We start from the raw sequence: 14,240 nt of genomic DNA, 5'->3' as shown, positions 1-14,240 counted from the left end.
TTTTCGTAGAGTCATAGTAAGAGCTCACAGCCCTCAAGAAGTCGCTCAAAAACAAGTAAAATCGAAAAGGTAAGCATCAACAGAAATGTAAGTCACTGGTTTGTCTCTCGTCACAGACTTATAACTGAAGATATCTGTTGCTAACTAAGCATTTATGCTTTCCAGGCTAAAGAGGAAGAGACTAAATTATCTGAGGAACCATTTCCCTTTAACATTGATGAGTTTGTGACAGTCGACGAAGTAGGGGATGATGCAGAGGAAACTATGACCTTAAGCTCTGAGTCTTCAGCCAAGGACGAGAAAGTCCAGGATGTTCCCAATGCTCTCTCCACCATCTCTTCTAATGCAAAGTCTACTCCAGCTAATGAACCAAAACAAAAGACAAGGTCTAGATCTACAACTAACAAGACTAGATCTTCTGAGACCAAGGACCCTAAAGTTATTGACACTGCAGATAAAATGGAAACCAAGACTGAAGAAACCATGCCAGTTGCTGAGATTGTAGAATCTCAAAAGCAGGAAGAGAACGAGCCTCAGGAAGAGAGCATGGATAACCAACTGGAAACTGTTGCAGTGGAACCTGCTGTTGTTGAGAGTGAGAGTACTGAGCTTTATACTCATCTAGGAGCTTCAGCTTCTGCAGAGGAGAACCCCAGTGTTCAGACACGGACCTTTTCTTCCATGAAAGAAAGCAGTGACATTGAACCAACCCAGCCTGTTTCTTCCTCCCCTGTCCAGAAGGAAGACTGCCAACCAACTTCTACAAAAAAGTTAGAGAAATCAGAAAATGGCAATGCCGAGCAGTCTGAAACTTCTGCTTCAGACATGGAAGATAAAGATAAGGCAGCTGTGATGTCTGAACTTCCCTCCCATGATGCTATGGTGACTCTTGATGAGGTCAGTGAGGGTGAGGAGGATTTTCCTGAAAAAGCAGATGAGGAACAACATTCAATGGCTGAAGAAGGCCCTGAGGCACTTTTGACTGTCAATGAAGTTGTAGATGAGGAAACGGGGTGTGAAGAATACCAGTTGGACAAAGAACTTCAAGGCCTGGTCACACTTGATGAGATTGCTCAAGAGGAGGAGGAGCTTGATTCATTCAAACCGGAGGTCAGTTTTTCCCACTTAACTTGGATCCCTTTTGCAAAGGTAACCCTTAAACATATACCAATATTTTTCAAAAACATCATTAAGACTATAATGTAATTAGTACCATGGTTTGGTTTTGCTCTTTCCTATACCTGCGGTTAATCTGTTTAGTGTTTTTGCCATGGCCTTTGTTTTATCCTTTCAGACTCTTGTAACCCTGGATGAGACCAAGGGTGATGATGAGGAGATTGAGGAAGTGGAGCAGAGTGAGACCAAGCCTACCAGTCCCAACTTCAAAACACCACCCAGGCCAGAGGAGCCTGCGCAATCACCAAGCCAAGAGGAAGATGCCTGTGACTTGGAAGAGTTTTGTACGATGAACTTTGTAACTGTGGATGAAGTAGGGGAGGAGGAAGAGGAACAGCCACCCAGTGAAGAGGTCAAGGTACAGGAGGCAGTAAAAAAGACAGCTACAAGGGCCAAAAAGAGAGCTCGCCAGACTTCAGGTGAGTAAAGAGGGAAAAAAATATTTTATGGTTGCACCCTCAGATTCATATGTAATAGATGTTCTTTTCAGGGGAAGGTGGCCTCAGTGAGTATTATATGGTGTAGTCATTTGTCTCTTTTGGCTCTCTGTAGTGAGAAGATCCACAAGGGGTAAAAGAGGGGCAGCAAAGAGTGACAAAGAGCCAGAGGAGCCTGAGATGAGTGCAGAGGGTGAACCAGCACCAACTGCCTCCAAACCTGAGAGTCCACCTTCAGCTCCAGACACTGTAGAGCTTGATAAGCCAGACTCCCAAAAGGCTGAAACCGTTAGAGTTCCAGATTCATCTAGCGCAGAGGTTGTCTCTTCAGGGTCAGAAGAGAGGACTGGAGTCGAAGTTGATGACAACTCGGAGTCAGAAAGAGTTGTTGTTGAAACGCCTGTTGCTGACAAAAAAACAACAATCAAAGGTAGGCCAGACTGGCATGTGTCTGGCCCTTGCATGTAGACCTTATTCATTTTACAGTACATAGGAATCTCATTAATTCTCTGAAAACTATTATTATTATTATTATTAAGAACTGTTATTTATGTCTCCTGTTAATTGGTCATTAACATTTGTTGATACCATTGTGTTTCCTTACCTGAACTGTGAAAATGTTTTAACTTTCAGAAGAGTTTAAACAAAGACGAGAGACCGAGACGAGGGAGGCACCCGAAGCCAAGAAAGTCTGTTCTCATTCCCCTGTGATTGAAGATTTCACCTTGCCCCCATATAGTCCAGACAACCCCATTGGTAAGAGATCCACTTGAAATAACAAACAGTTGTCTAACATCAGCACTAACCTAATGCCTTTTTGCAACTAAAAATACTTCTCTCTGTCTTCTGAATTTACATAAAAAAAAAGAAATGCTTGCATAAAGGCAAAGCATGCTTTTTCCTTTTGAAATGTTTCACTAGTTTGGATTGATTTTTTTTTTTTTTTCTTTTTTTTTTTTTTTACAGTTTGGGGTAATTCAATAAATAGTATTGATAACAGCATATGTGTCTCTCTTATTTTTATTTTGTCTATGTCCTTCATAGGGGCTGACTTTGTGGTGCCCAAAATGGGTTTCTTCTGCAGACTTTGCTCTCTATTCTATGGAAATGAGGAAACTGCAAAGAAAAGTCACTGTGGTAGCCTACGGCATTACCAGAACTTGGAGGTACACATTACAATTTAACTATTACAATTTAACAATTAAAGTTAATTGCACCTTATTTGCATAAAGTATATTAGTGTTTCTCTATGAAGGAGATTAGGTGTTCAGTCTTGACTACAATGACTACAAATAAGCACCTTTATTTGCTTATTTTTAAACCATATCTGAAAGGTCCTGCGACTTATAGTCCGAAGCAACTTGTATACATAATTTTTGGCCTATGTAACCGGCCGGTCAAACACACTGCACAATAAAACACCTGCTTACACACAAACAGATGAAACATCATACCTACGGTTAAGCATGGTGGTCGTAGTGTGACTGTGTGGGGCTGCTTTGCTGCTTCAGGGCCAGGGCGACTTGCAATAATTGAGAAAATCAAATACCAGAAAATCAAAGGAGAACATCCATATTCTTGTACAAGACCAACACCTAGTCAACATTATAGAGAACAGTGTTGGGTAATGTTACTTTTAAAGTAACTCGTTTGAATATTGCGATACTCCTTAGAGTAACTTAATTAAAAAGAGAATTTTTATGGAAAGTAAAGTGTTATGTTCTCACAGCCACTTTCTCTTCTCTGCTATGCATTCCATACAAATAAGCCATGCACTGCATACAAGAGACATTACAGGTCATGCTAGCTACTGTACAACACTCATGACAACATAGTAAACAAACAGATATTTAGAAAGTAGGTCTTCACGTCATATTTATAATAAAGAATCAATAACTGGAAAATGCATGATTTGTTTTTCCATCAACATGGCAGCCAATATGAATAATGAAGAATAACCACTGTCTTACCTAAAGCAGCAAAGTTCAACACTTGAACACTTGAAGCATTGACAATGCCAGAGTCAACTTTAGATGTTTTTTCAAAGTCAGGATTAAATTATGTGGGTAGAATGCCAGCCTAACATGTTCAAGGAACAAGTCTGATGAATAAATATTTTTCACTTAAGACATCTCAGTGCACGCTTGTTTTGAGTTGTTCCACGGTGCATACAGACGCCACAACTTCAAAGGCACATGTTGATACAACATGAATGGAATCGTTTTTAATGCTACCAAAATGTCATAAAAATGGTTTGTTTCTTGAATCAAACTACTTGTACATTATAAAACAAAAATGTAGAATCTTTTTAGAAACCAAGACATTTTGTCTGCGTACACAATCTATGTAGAACTTTGCTCGAGCCAGTGATCCAGAGTCAGCTTTTCCATTCCATTCTCTCAGTTAAAGGGAGCTGTAACACGGAGCAGTTCGGCTGCAAACGTCTGTGAATTGAGCGAGTATTTCACCCTGTGGATCATGTCGTGGCCAGTGGAAGACTAGTCTTATAATCCCTCTGCCTTAACTGCTTTTTTATTTATTTTTTTTTCTTGGTGTATTAACACCTGAATCAACCGCATTTCACTCGAATGTTGTTGACCTCATATTACGTTAAAACAGGAAATGCGTATGCGCGTTAGCGAGTTGATTTGACAGGCGATGTCTGTATGCAAAAGATGACTGGCTCTTTTACCTGCAAGGCAGGACTTCCTTTCTACATCCATTGAGCTTCTTGATTGGGAATTCCAATTTCTCCCATACATTTAAATAGAAGTGACTCATCTCTCTCTGCTAAATAGTCTCTGGCCTCACACTCAATGCCAATCATGCACTACATCTCCTCCCTGAAGTTTGCACACTTTTGCTCCTGATTTCTCGCAATACAGGGACAGTAGAGGTGTACAAAAGCAACGCATTACTTTATTTAAAAAGTAACTCCGATATTATGGTCTAAAATAAAAATAAAAAAATGCATTACTTTACTAGTTACTCGAAAAAAGTAATCTGATTATGTAACGTGTGTTACTTTTATCGCATCACCCCCAACACTGATAGAGAAACATTTAAAGGAGTGTTCATCATGATTCAGTACAAGACAAGCTCTTTCATTAATGTTTTTGGCATGTTGATTGCCACAAAAAAACAATTTCAACTCGTCCCTCATCTCTTTTAAAAAAGCAAAAGTTGCATGTACATTAAGGCACTTAGAATGAAAGTACGTAGGGCCAATTCAATAAAATGTAGTAGCTTTACCTGCAATAAGTGTTGTCTATTGAGCCTTACTTGTATTGAACCAGGAACATTGCTGTAAATATCATGTACTTTATTGATTGATTGCCTTTCATTATTGTTATGAATAACATTTTACTGAGCTGACTTGTCTGTGTACACATGAACATGGTCAGATATTTTGAGTTCAACTGTTGATTTTGATATTGATTGTAAGCAGAAATTGCTAAATTGCAGTATAGTTGTAACTTTCATCCTTTTACTTTCTTTTCCAGAAATATTATAAGAAGCTCAAGTCTCAGCAGCAGCGTGGCAAATCAACACTGACAACGTCCAGTCAAAGTTCTGCATCCGAGTAGCCTATCTTAATTTTTTGTTTGTTTGTTTATTTGTTTTATTATTAATGTTAATGGATGGGTCCAATTATTCAGTTGTAAAGTTTTATTAATATTTCTTGTTTAGAATAAAAAGCTCTTGCTAAATAAAGAGAACGTAGAACATGTACTCAGTTCACAATGCCTCTGTATGACATTATAATAACTATTGCGTCTCTATACAGTATATGCATTTAATGCCTTCAGAGAATGGACACTGTTCTGGAACCTTTTTTAAGCCAATCACCCAAGCCATAAATGCCTTAACTAATTACTCTGATTCCACAAAAGAATATTGACCTGACAAAACTGATTGGCTGATGGTATCACTAGAACCTGCACACTGTCATGCCCTTCACTAGTGACTATTGTGCTGATACATGAGCTGTGACATTAAAGTCATGCAGCAGACAGAAAAATATGTCCAACAATAAAAAGACTTGTTCTAGCTTGTCATGCTAATAAATGAAAATGAAATTGATAACCAGTTAAGGGAAATCCTATTGCAAAGTAATTAATCAAGTTACTTTTAGTTAAAAAGTAGTATAACGCATTACATTTTAAATGCACATACACTATATTGCCAAAAGTATTCGCTCACCCATCCAAATAATTGAATTCAGGTGTTCCAATCACTTCCATGGCCACAGGTGTATAAAATGAAGCATCTAGGCATGCAGACTGCTTCTACAAACATTTGTGAAAGAATGGGCCGCTCTCAGGAGCTCAGTGAATTCCAGCGTGGTACTGTGATAGGATGCCACCTGTGCAAAAAGTCCAGTCGTGAAATTTCCTCGCTACTAAATATTCCACAGTCAACTGTCAGTGGTATTATAACAAAGTGGAAGCGATTGGGAATGACAGCAACTCAGCCACGAAGTGGTAGGCCACGTAAAATGACAGAGCGGGGTCAGCGGATGCTGAGGCGCATAGTGCGCAGAGGTCGCCAACTTTCTGCAGAGTCAATCGCTACAGACCTCCAAAGTTCATGTGGCCTTCAGATTAGCTCAAGAACAGTGCGTAGAGAGCTTCATGGAATGGGTTTCCATGGCCGAGCAGCTGCATCCAAGCCAAACATCACCAAGTGCAATGCAAAGCGTCGGATGCAGTGGTGTAAAGCACTGGACTCTAGAGCAGTGGAGACGCGTTCTCTGGAGTGACGAATCACGCTTCTCCATCTGGCAATCTGATGGACGAGTCTGGGTTTGGCAGTTGCCAGGAGAACGGTACTTGTCTGACTGCATTGTGCCAACTGTGAAGTTTGGTGGAGGGGGGATTATGGTGTGGGGTTGTTTTTCAGGAGCTGGGCTTGGCCCCTTAGTTCCAGTGAAAGGAACTCTGAATGCTTCAGCATACCAAGAGATTTTGGACAATTCCATGCCCCCAACTTTGTGGGAACAGTTTGGGGATGGCCCCTTCCTGTTCCAACATGACTGCGCACCAGTGCACAAAGCAAGGTCCATAAAGACATGGATGAGCGAGTTTGGTGTGGAAGAACTTGACTGGCCTGCACGGAGTCCTGACCTCAACCCGATAGAGCACCTTTGGGATGAATTAGAGCGAAGACTGCGAGCCAGGCCTTCTCGTCCAACATCAGTGTCTGACCTCACAAATGCGCTTCTGGAAGAATGGTCAAAAATTCCCATAAACACACTCCTAAACCTTGTGGAAAGCCTTAGAAGAGTTGAAGCTGTTATAGCTGCAAAGGGTGGGCTGACGTCATATTAAACCCTATGGATTAAGAATGGGATGTCACTTAAGTTCATATGCATCTAAAGGCAGATGAGCGAATACTTTTGGCAATATAGTGTATTTCAAAAATATCTATGTAGAATACATTTAAAATATGGATAGTAAATATGTACATTTGTTTGTTTCTCTGAGAGCGGAAGGGCTAGCACTTCATTTTAAGGGTGATGCGCAGTGCAAGTGTGTGTGCGACGATGAACAATATAGAAATATAGTATTTTGAATTTTACTGAGTAAAAAAAGTACACTTTTTGGTGTAATCAGCAAAGTAATCTGATTACACATTTTAAATTAGTAATTTGTAGATTACTATTTGGAGTAATTTACCCAACACTGTTGATAACAGAGAAGACGGTATGTACTTAGCTCTGCCAATAATGCTGCTTTTTGTCCTTTAAGGAGCTTGACAACTCCAATTACTGATCATGACATGAGAGAGATGAGTTTTTATTTTTAGGTGAATTATCCCAAAATAGCTTCTTTGCCCACTTGTACTGATCTATTTTTATATCCAGGACACATCGAAGTATTGAGAACACATCTGATTGAGAGATACTGAAGATGCAGAGAAATGTTTGTGTTTACTGTAAATTCATTATAACCTATTCTTATTGCAAACATCTTCAAAAAGCTTAGCGTAAGCACATTGTTTCATTTCCTGTACACTTGACAATTTCCCTTGTGACTTCAACAAAATATTTTAAGACATTAAAAAGTAAAACTAGGCTTTAATTTGCCATGGGAAATTTGGAAATCCTATCCAGGATGAATTTATAGCTTAGTGGGAAATAAAAGTACTTTAATTGGCCAAAGGGTTACGCAGTGTGTGTGCTTGCTTTCTCCTTACCTCATTTTATAGATGAGTCTGAGGTAAATTCTGATGCAAACGCCAATTGTCCGATTGATAGCATTAGGAGGCTATTTATATTTGAATGCAAACTAATTTAATTCACTATTTGAACCTGGTCGGCTAAACGGAATTTGCATTAAATACATTCAAAATTAGTGTCAAAATGTAATTACATTTACAAATCAACCAACAGGTGATACGAAAGGTGCATAATAAATTTTTGGATGAGAAAACCAGCTTGGGCTGGCAACACCTCACATAAAATTTGGCAAGTGTGCGCCGATATTTCTTTAGCCGAAATCGGTATACATTGACCAAATTTGAAAACACTGCCTCTAGAGGCTGAAGCGGTAAGTGTTTCAGAGCATATAAACAAGTGTGACATCGAAATAGTATCCAGCTGCAGACCCGCAGCACCAGCATTTTCAGAACCGCAGCCACAGAACGAAAGTGACGGGCGGAGTCATTAGCAGAACCGCAGCCACAGAATGGAAGTGAGAGCTCCCGCCAGAAAGGGCGGAGTTATTGACAATGAGATAAGCATGGCAGAGAGCACGGTGAGTTGTTTGTAATGTTTTTGCCATTATGTGGTGAATAATTATCGTATATATTAAGTTAAGCGTTTATCTTCTACATACTAAATGTGTGCATGGCTTTATCATCTTATTCAAGTTTGAATTTGTTGTCATGCTTTATTGTACAGAACATTTTTTCTGCGGACTGTTTGGTTACTTTTCGGATCGCGTGTTGTAAATGGGCCTTGCGATGAAGTTTTGAAGACGTTTATTATTTATGAATATAAATAGTTTGTTCAACTTCTGTTATATGCATTTTTTTTATTTATTTATTTTTTATTATTTTTTTTTGTCATTAACAATTTTTGTTGATTCCACACTTAAATCAACATAAACAGCACATGAAAACACGGAATCAATTTTCAACAAAATATACCCCGCTCCCTCCCCCCCCACCCACTCAACACACATCCCAGTGGTCAGACACCGAATAATAACAGACACACATACAAGCAGACAGTCCAAAAAAATACTCAGACAGAGAAAAAAAAAAAAAAAATGCCCAACAAAAAAGAAAGGGTTCCACACATCAATTAATTACATACACACCATTTAAACTGTCCCTCTCCACTGTTCCTCCCTGGCACCCTCCAAGAAGGCCAAATAAGTGCCCCACTTCTTCTCAAAGGCACCCAGGCTGCCCAGCCGCCTATGCGACATCTTTTCAAAGGCCGCCACTGTGCCCAATTCAGTGCACTACTCATGAAATGAGGGTGCACCAGCCGACTTCCATCCCCCAAGGATCACTTTCCTGCCGATCATCACACTGGTAAGGACCCAGTTTTTAATGTGTGTGTTTGCTAAGTTAACCCCTGCCCCATCACCCAAAATACAAAGTCTGGGGCAGAATGAAATCTGAGTGCTCAGGATCTCACAGACATAACTCTGAACCCTCGACCAAAACTCTTGAATCTTAGCCCGCATTTTGTTGTATTGTACTATGTCCCCATCCTCTGATTGGCATCACCAACAGGTGGGTGTATCTTTAAGACCAAGCCTATGCAATCTAGAGGGAGTCCAATAAAAACGATGCAGAATCTTAAATTGAATGAGGCGCATCCTTGCATCCCTAGACATCGACTTGGCATTTTTTAAAATCCTACCCCATTCTTCATCCTACAGTACTAAATTCAAGTCTTTCTCCCATAACTTCTTGAGAGATGTCAAAACCCCATCCCCTAGGCTCTGAATTATCCAGGAATAGTACGCTGAAGCCTCGTGACCCTTTCCAAAAGCCGCTAGTACCATCTCAAGAGTGTCTGCAGCTTTAGGGGGCTGTGTACTACACCCAAAGATGGTACAAAGTAGATGGCGCAGCTGTAAGTACCTGAAGAATTGAGATCTGGGAATCCCAAACCGGTGTGTAATATTTTCAAAGGATCTCAATGCTCCATTTTCATACAGGTCACACAGCGTAGCAACTCCCTTCTCAATCCATTCTGTCCAGCAAAAAGGACACTTATTAATACACAGTTTAGGGTTTAACACAATACTTGCGGCAACGTTCAGGTAAATGTCCGAATTGAGCATGCGGGAAACCTTTGTCCACACTAAATGCATGTGTGAGATAACGGAACGTGTCTTTAGTTCTCCGGGCAGCTTGGTAGAAAGACAATCTTGCAATGGCAAGATAAGGGCAAGAATTTCTTGTTCAATGCAGAACCAGGGAGGAGTTCTTTCAGGCGGAAGCGACCAGTGAGCCAAATGTCTGAGACCAAATGCATAATAATAAAACAAAATCTCGGGTAAGCCTAGCCCACCTTTGTCAATCGGCCTATGTAACTTATTGAAATGTAATCTGGGGCGCTTATCATTCCAAATGAAAGACTTCACTATGCTTTCAAATTGCTTGAAATAAGAGAGGGGGACATCTACCGGGAGAGACTGAAGCAGGTAGTTACATTTTGGAATACAGTTCATTTTAATAACATTAACCTTCCCAATCATCGATAAATGTAATGAAGCCCACCTGTCTACATCGCTCGAAAACCTTTTTATTAAAGGGTCAAAATTAACTCTAACTAAATCAGACAAATTTGTGGGGAATAAAATGCCCAAATACTTAATGCCCTGTTTGGGCCACTGGAAGGCACCTGGCTGGAAGGCCGTTACTGGACAGTACGCTGTTAGAGCCAAAGCTTCGGATTTAGACCAGTTGACTTTGTATCCTGAGAATTTGGAAAAGGATTTGGATTTAATAATTCTGTGGAGGCAAGGCATAGATTTAGTAGGGTCAGAGGCAAAAAAATAAAATATAATCTGCATAAAGCAGAAGTTTATGCGCCACGCCTCCCGCCACAACCCCTGGAAAATCATCCTCCTTTCTTATCGTGGCTGCTAATGGTTCTAGGTCAAGACAGAACAGTAATGGGGAAAGAGGGCAACCCTGACGAGTGCCCCTATCCAGAATAAAATAATCTGAAATTAATCCATTTGTTTGTACCGCTGCTACAGGGTGTCTATAAAGTAACTTGATCCAACCAATAAACGTACTCCCGAACCCATACATTTCCAAAATCTTAAAAAGATAATCCCATTCTACCATATCAAATGCCTTTTAGGCATCAAGTGAGATGTCAGCGCCCGGAGTCTGATCATTTGCCACTGACCACAAGATATTGATGAAACGCCTAATATTATCAGAAGAGCTGCAGCCCCTAATAAACCCCACCTGATCTATATGTTATGAGATGTCATAACTTTACTTAATTGGTTAGCCAAAATTTTTACATCTAGCTGGATCAGGGAAATTGGACGGTAACTTTTACACTCGTTTAGATCTTTGTCCTTTTTAAGAATCAGACTGATCCGGGCTTGTGTCGTGGTTGGTGGAAGCTTTCCATTCTTTAATGATTCAGTATAAACCTCTAACAAAAGTGGAGCCAGTTCTGTAGCATAAGATCTAAAAAAAATTCAGCGGCAAAACCATCTGGCCCCGGAGCCTTGCTTATAGGCATGGCCTTAATTACCTCGCCAAGCTCCTTCAAGTTTATCTCAGAATCAAGAGCGTTTTTTTTTTTTAAACTTTCGTCAGTTTAGGGAGTTCTAATGGTTCCACAAAGTTTCTAATATCTTCATCAGTAGATGAAGATGTGGAACTATAGAGATCAAGGTAGAATTCTTTAAAAGCATTATTAATATCAATGGCTGAGGTACAAATTTCACCACCAGCAGATTTCACTGAGGGAATGGTAGAAAAAGACTCTCAGTTGATGCTGAATTTCATCTCCCGACGCGCCATCTAAATCGAGTCCCCGGCTCACAGTCCCGTCAGAGGCCTCAGCTTGAACACGTAAGTGTCTTTTAATGTCTCCAGAGTCTGAGGATTTTGACTACTTTGCCATGTTTACCTCAAAGAGCAAGTATGTAACTGGGTGTATTGAATCTCACCAGATCACAACATGAAAATAATTAAAAAACTAGCAAAGTTCACAGAGCTCGTGTCTCACACGTCTGCCTCTCACATGGCGTCACCCTGTTATATGCATTGAGTTAATGTTACCTTACCATTCAGTTTTTTAATCGCATTTGTCAAAGTTGAGATAATTGTGTGGTGTTTTTTTTAACTTATTTTTTTTATCTCTTGCAGAGACATAACGATTCAGAGAGGTGACGCATTACCTCAGCTGCAACAGTGCAACAAGTGTTGCAGCAATTACCACTGCCTTTTTCGCTCGGCCAGCGTGTTTAAGCCAGCCAAACTGGTCAAATTAAAAAGTCATCTTCAAAGCCACTTCAACAAGGTAGTTGTCCATGGAGGTATGACTATCTTGAGTTATTTGTTTAATATATGTAGTCACAATATATTATAGCATAATATTTTACCAGTATACTTATTTATACACCGATGTGGACTGGGATGTAGACCAGTACTGCATCACCACTTGCCCATACTGTGAAACTACATTTTAGTGATTTTGAGACACATTTACAGGTCTGCAAACAAAAACCATTTCCAACTTCAGCCAAAATTCCATCTCCAGCCAGTGCTGCGCTATGTACAATATAACTTTGCATATTAAGAAATCTGTTTTTATTATTTGTGTATTTTTGTTGCAGTAAGATGACTCCTGGCACATGGATACTACTGAAAAACAAGGCTGGTGAGACAAATTATGTTTTGATATAAATAAACCAGTGATTGGTGTGCTTCTTAAGTAGTAGTTAAAGAAGGAACAAGGAAGCAATTTTTTATTTATGACATTTACAGAGAGAAATTTCTTGATTTTTGTTGTTTTTCAGTATGCTCTACATCTTGTTTTGGGAGCACCCTTTGATTTTTACATCTGTAAGTAATTACAGTTCAAGTAATTGACCTCAAGATTTCTCTATATTTTTGTCTTCCAGTGCGTCTTTCCAAACATACGGATATGGTGGATTCTTATTCTTCTGGAGAACTTTGAGGTTTTCTCTGAAAGGTATATACTGGACATTGCCTCCAGCCCACCATTACATTTGCACCCCCTTCCATCCAATTCTAAATTAACCAAGAAATGTATGTTACAGTAGAGAAACCCTTCAAGAGGTCCTTCCAAGTGGAGAACAAGCTACGCTTAGCAGCAGTGAGGTATGTCTCAAATATAGACACACACACACACACACACACATATATATATATATATATATATATATATATCTTTGCAAATATTACATTTTATAATAAATATTAAAATTAAAATTTTCATTAACATTCTCTAATGAAGGAGCTTCCAGTTATCCGACACATGACAGCAGTGAGGTATGTCTCAAATATAGACACACACACACACACACACACATATATATATATATATATATATATATATATCTTTGCAAATATTACATTTTATAATAAATATTAAAATTAAAATTTTCATTAACATTCTCTAATGAAGGAGCTTCCAGTTATCCGACACATGACAGAAGCTGTGAAATGGCTCCATTCCAACAGACATCTGCTCAGGGGCCCAGTGGAAGAGCCTCTTTTCCTTACAATGGATGAAGAGGGCAAGGAAAAGGCCCTCAACAATCTCCTGGAACAATCAGAAGCTTCCAAAGAGCCCTTCACCTTTCATTTTGTGTTCAGTGATGACATGGAGTTATTTTTACAGGAATGTCATGATAAAATGGGCCTAAGTGTGATTTGTTCATTTGAGGAATTTTAATTTAATTATTTGTTTTATAAAGTTAGATTTTTTTTTAAATATTATTATTTATAATAATATCTAGTTGTATTGTAGTTATATTTTTATTGAAATGTTTTAGTTTTCATATAGAAAAGTGCATGCTGCACATGTTCTTGGCTTTGGAATAAACGTTTATTTTGAATGTTGTGATTAAAGTATATTTTATATTAAATGCCCATAAGTTTAAGCATTATTTCTAGCATCACGAACAAGAAATAATACTCACATAATACAATGAAATGGATAACATTATACAATAATATTACACAAGATTACATTCATCATTTACTCATCTTGATGTCGTTCCAAACCTGTATGACTTTCTTACTTCTGTGGAAGTAAGTTTAAGCATTATTTCTAGCATCACGAACAAGAAATAATACTCACATAATACAATGAAATGGATAACATTATACAATAATATTACACAAGATTCTGTCATCATTTACTCATCTTGATGTCGTTCCAAACCTGTATGACTTTCTTACTTCTGTGGAACATATATTTTGAGACTTACTATACAAGACTTTTCAATGTCTCTCAAAGATATGATTTTTGGCTTCCTTATGATAAACACAGTGGCTAATTTCATTGATTTTTAGGAAACTATCACAACCATTAATATTTATAATACATATCGGCCTCTCAATTACACAATCACCTCATTGTCAATGATCTCTTTGAGC

At 38.9% G+C, this 14,240-nt stretch overlaps 1 protein-coding gene, 1 long non-coding RNA gene and 1 pseudogene across 4 annotated transcripts in view; 2 read left to right on the top strand and 1 right to left on the bottom strand.

Moving 5' to 3' along the window:
* Positions 1–5,345, top strand: part of LOC127450023 (zinc finger protein 638-like) — a 65,690-nt gene extending 60,345 nt beyond the window's left edge. For all 3 annotated transcript variants that reach the window (XM_051713763.1, XM_051713844.1, XM_051713929.1), the window contains exons 19-25: positions 10–69; positions 166–1,110; positions 1,295–1,595; positions 1,729–2,043; positions 2,247–2,369; positions 2,658–2,779; positions 5,117–5,345. In XM_051713763.1, the coding sequence (XP_051569723.1) occupies positions 10–69; positions 166–1,110; positions 1,295–1,595; positions 1,729–2,043; positions 2,247–2,369; positions 2,658–2,779; positions 5,117–5,200 (1,950 nt within the window). In that variant the 3' untranslated portion in view covers positions 5,201–5,345. The remainder of the gene's footprint in view (positions 1–9; positions 70–165; positions 1,111–1,294; positions 1,596–1,728; positions 2,044–2,246; positions 2,370–2,657; positions 2,780–5,116) is intronic.
* LOC127453466 (caspase a-like) overlaps positions 1–14,240 on the bottom strand; it is a 140,075-nt pseudogene that overhangs the window by 82,753 nt on the left and 43,082 nt on the right.
* LOC127454266 (uncharacterized) lies at positions 12,348–13,494 on the top strand. Its single transcript, XR_007899509.1, has 4 exons — positions 12,348–12,492; positions 12,737–12,807; positions 12,896–12,956; positions 13,264–13,494. It is a non-coding gene; the product is annotated as an uncharacterized LOC127454266 (long non-coding RNA).

This window comes from Myxocyprinus asiaticus, chromosome 1 (assembly GCF_019703515.2).
Source record: "Myxocyprinus asiaticus isolate MX2 ecotype Aquarium Trade chromosome 1, UBuf_Myxa_2, whole genome shotgun sequence".
Classification (NCBI taxonomy): Eukaryota; Metazoa; Chordata; class Actinopteri; order Cypriniformes; family Catostomidae; genus Myxocyprinus; species Myxocyprinus asiaticus.
This window is presented reverse-complemented; position numbering and strand designations above follow the sequence as displayed.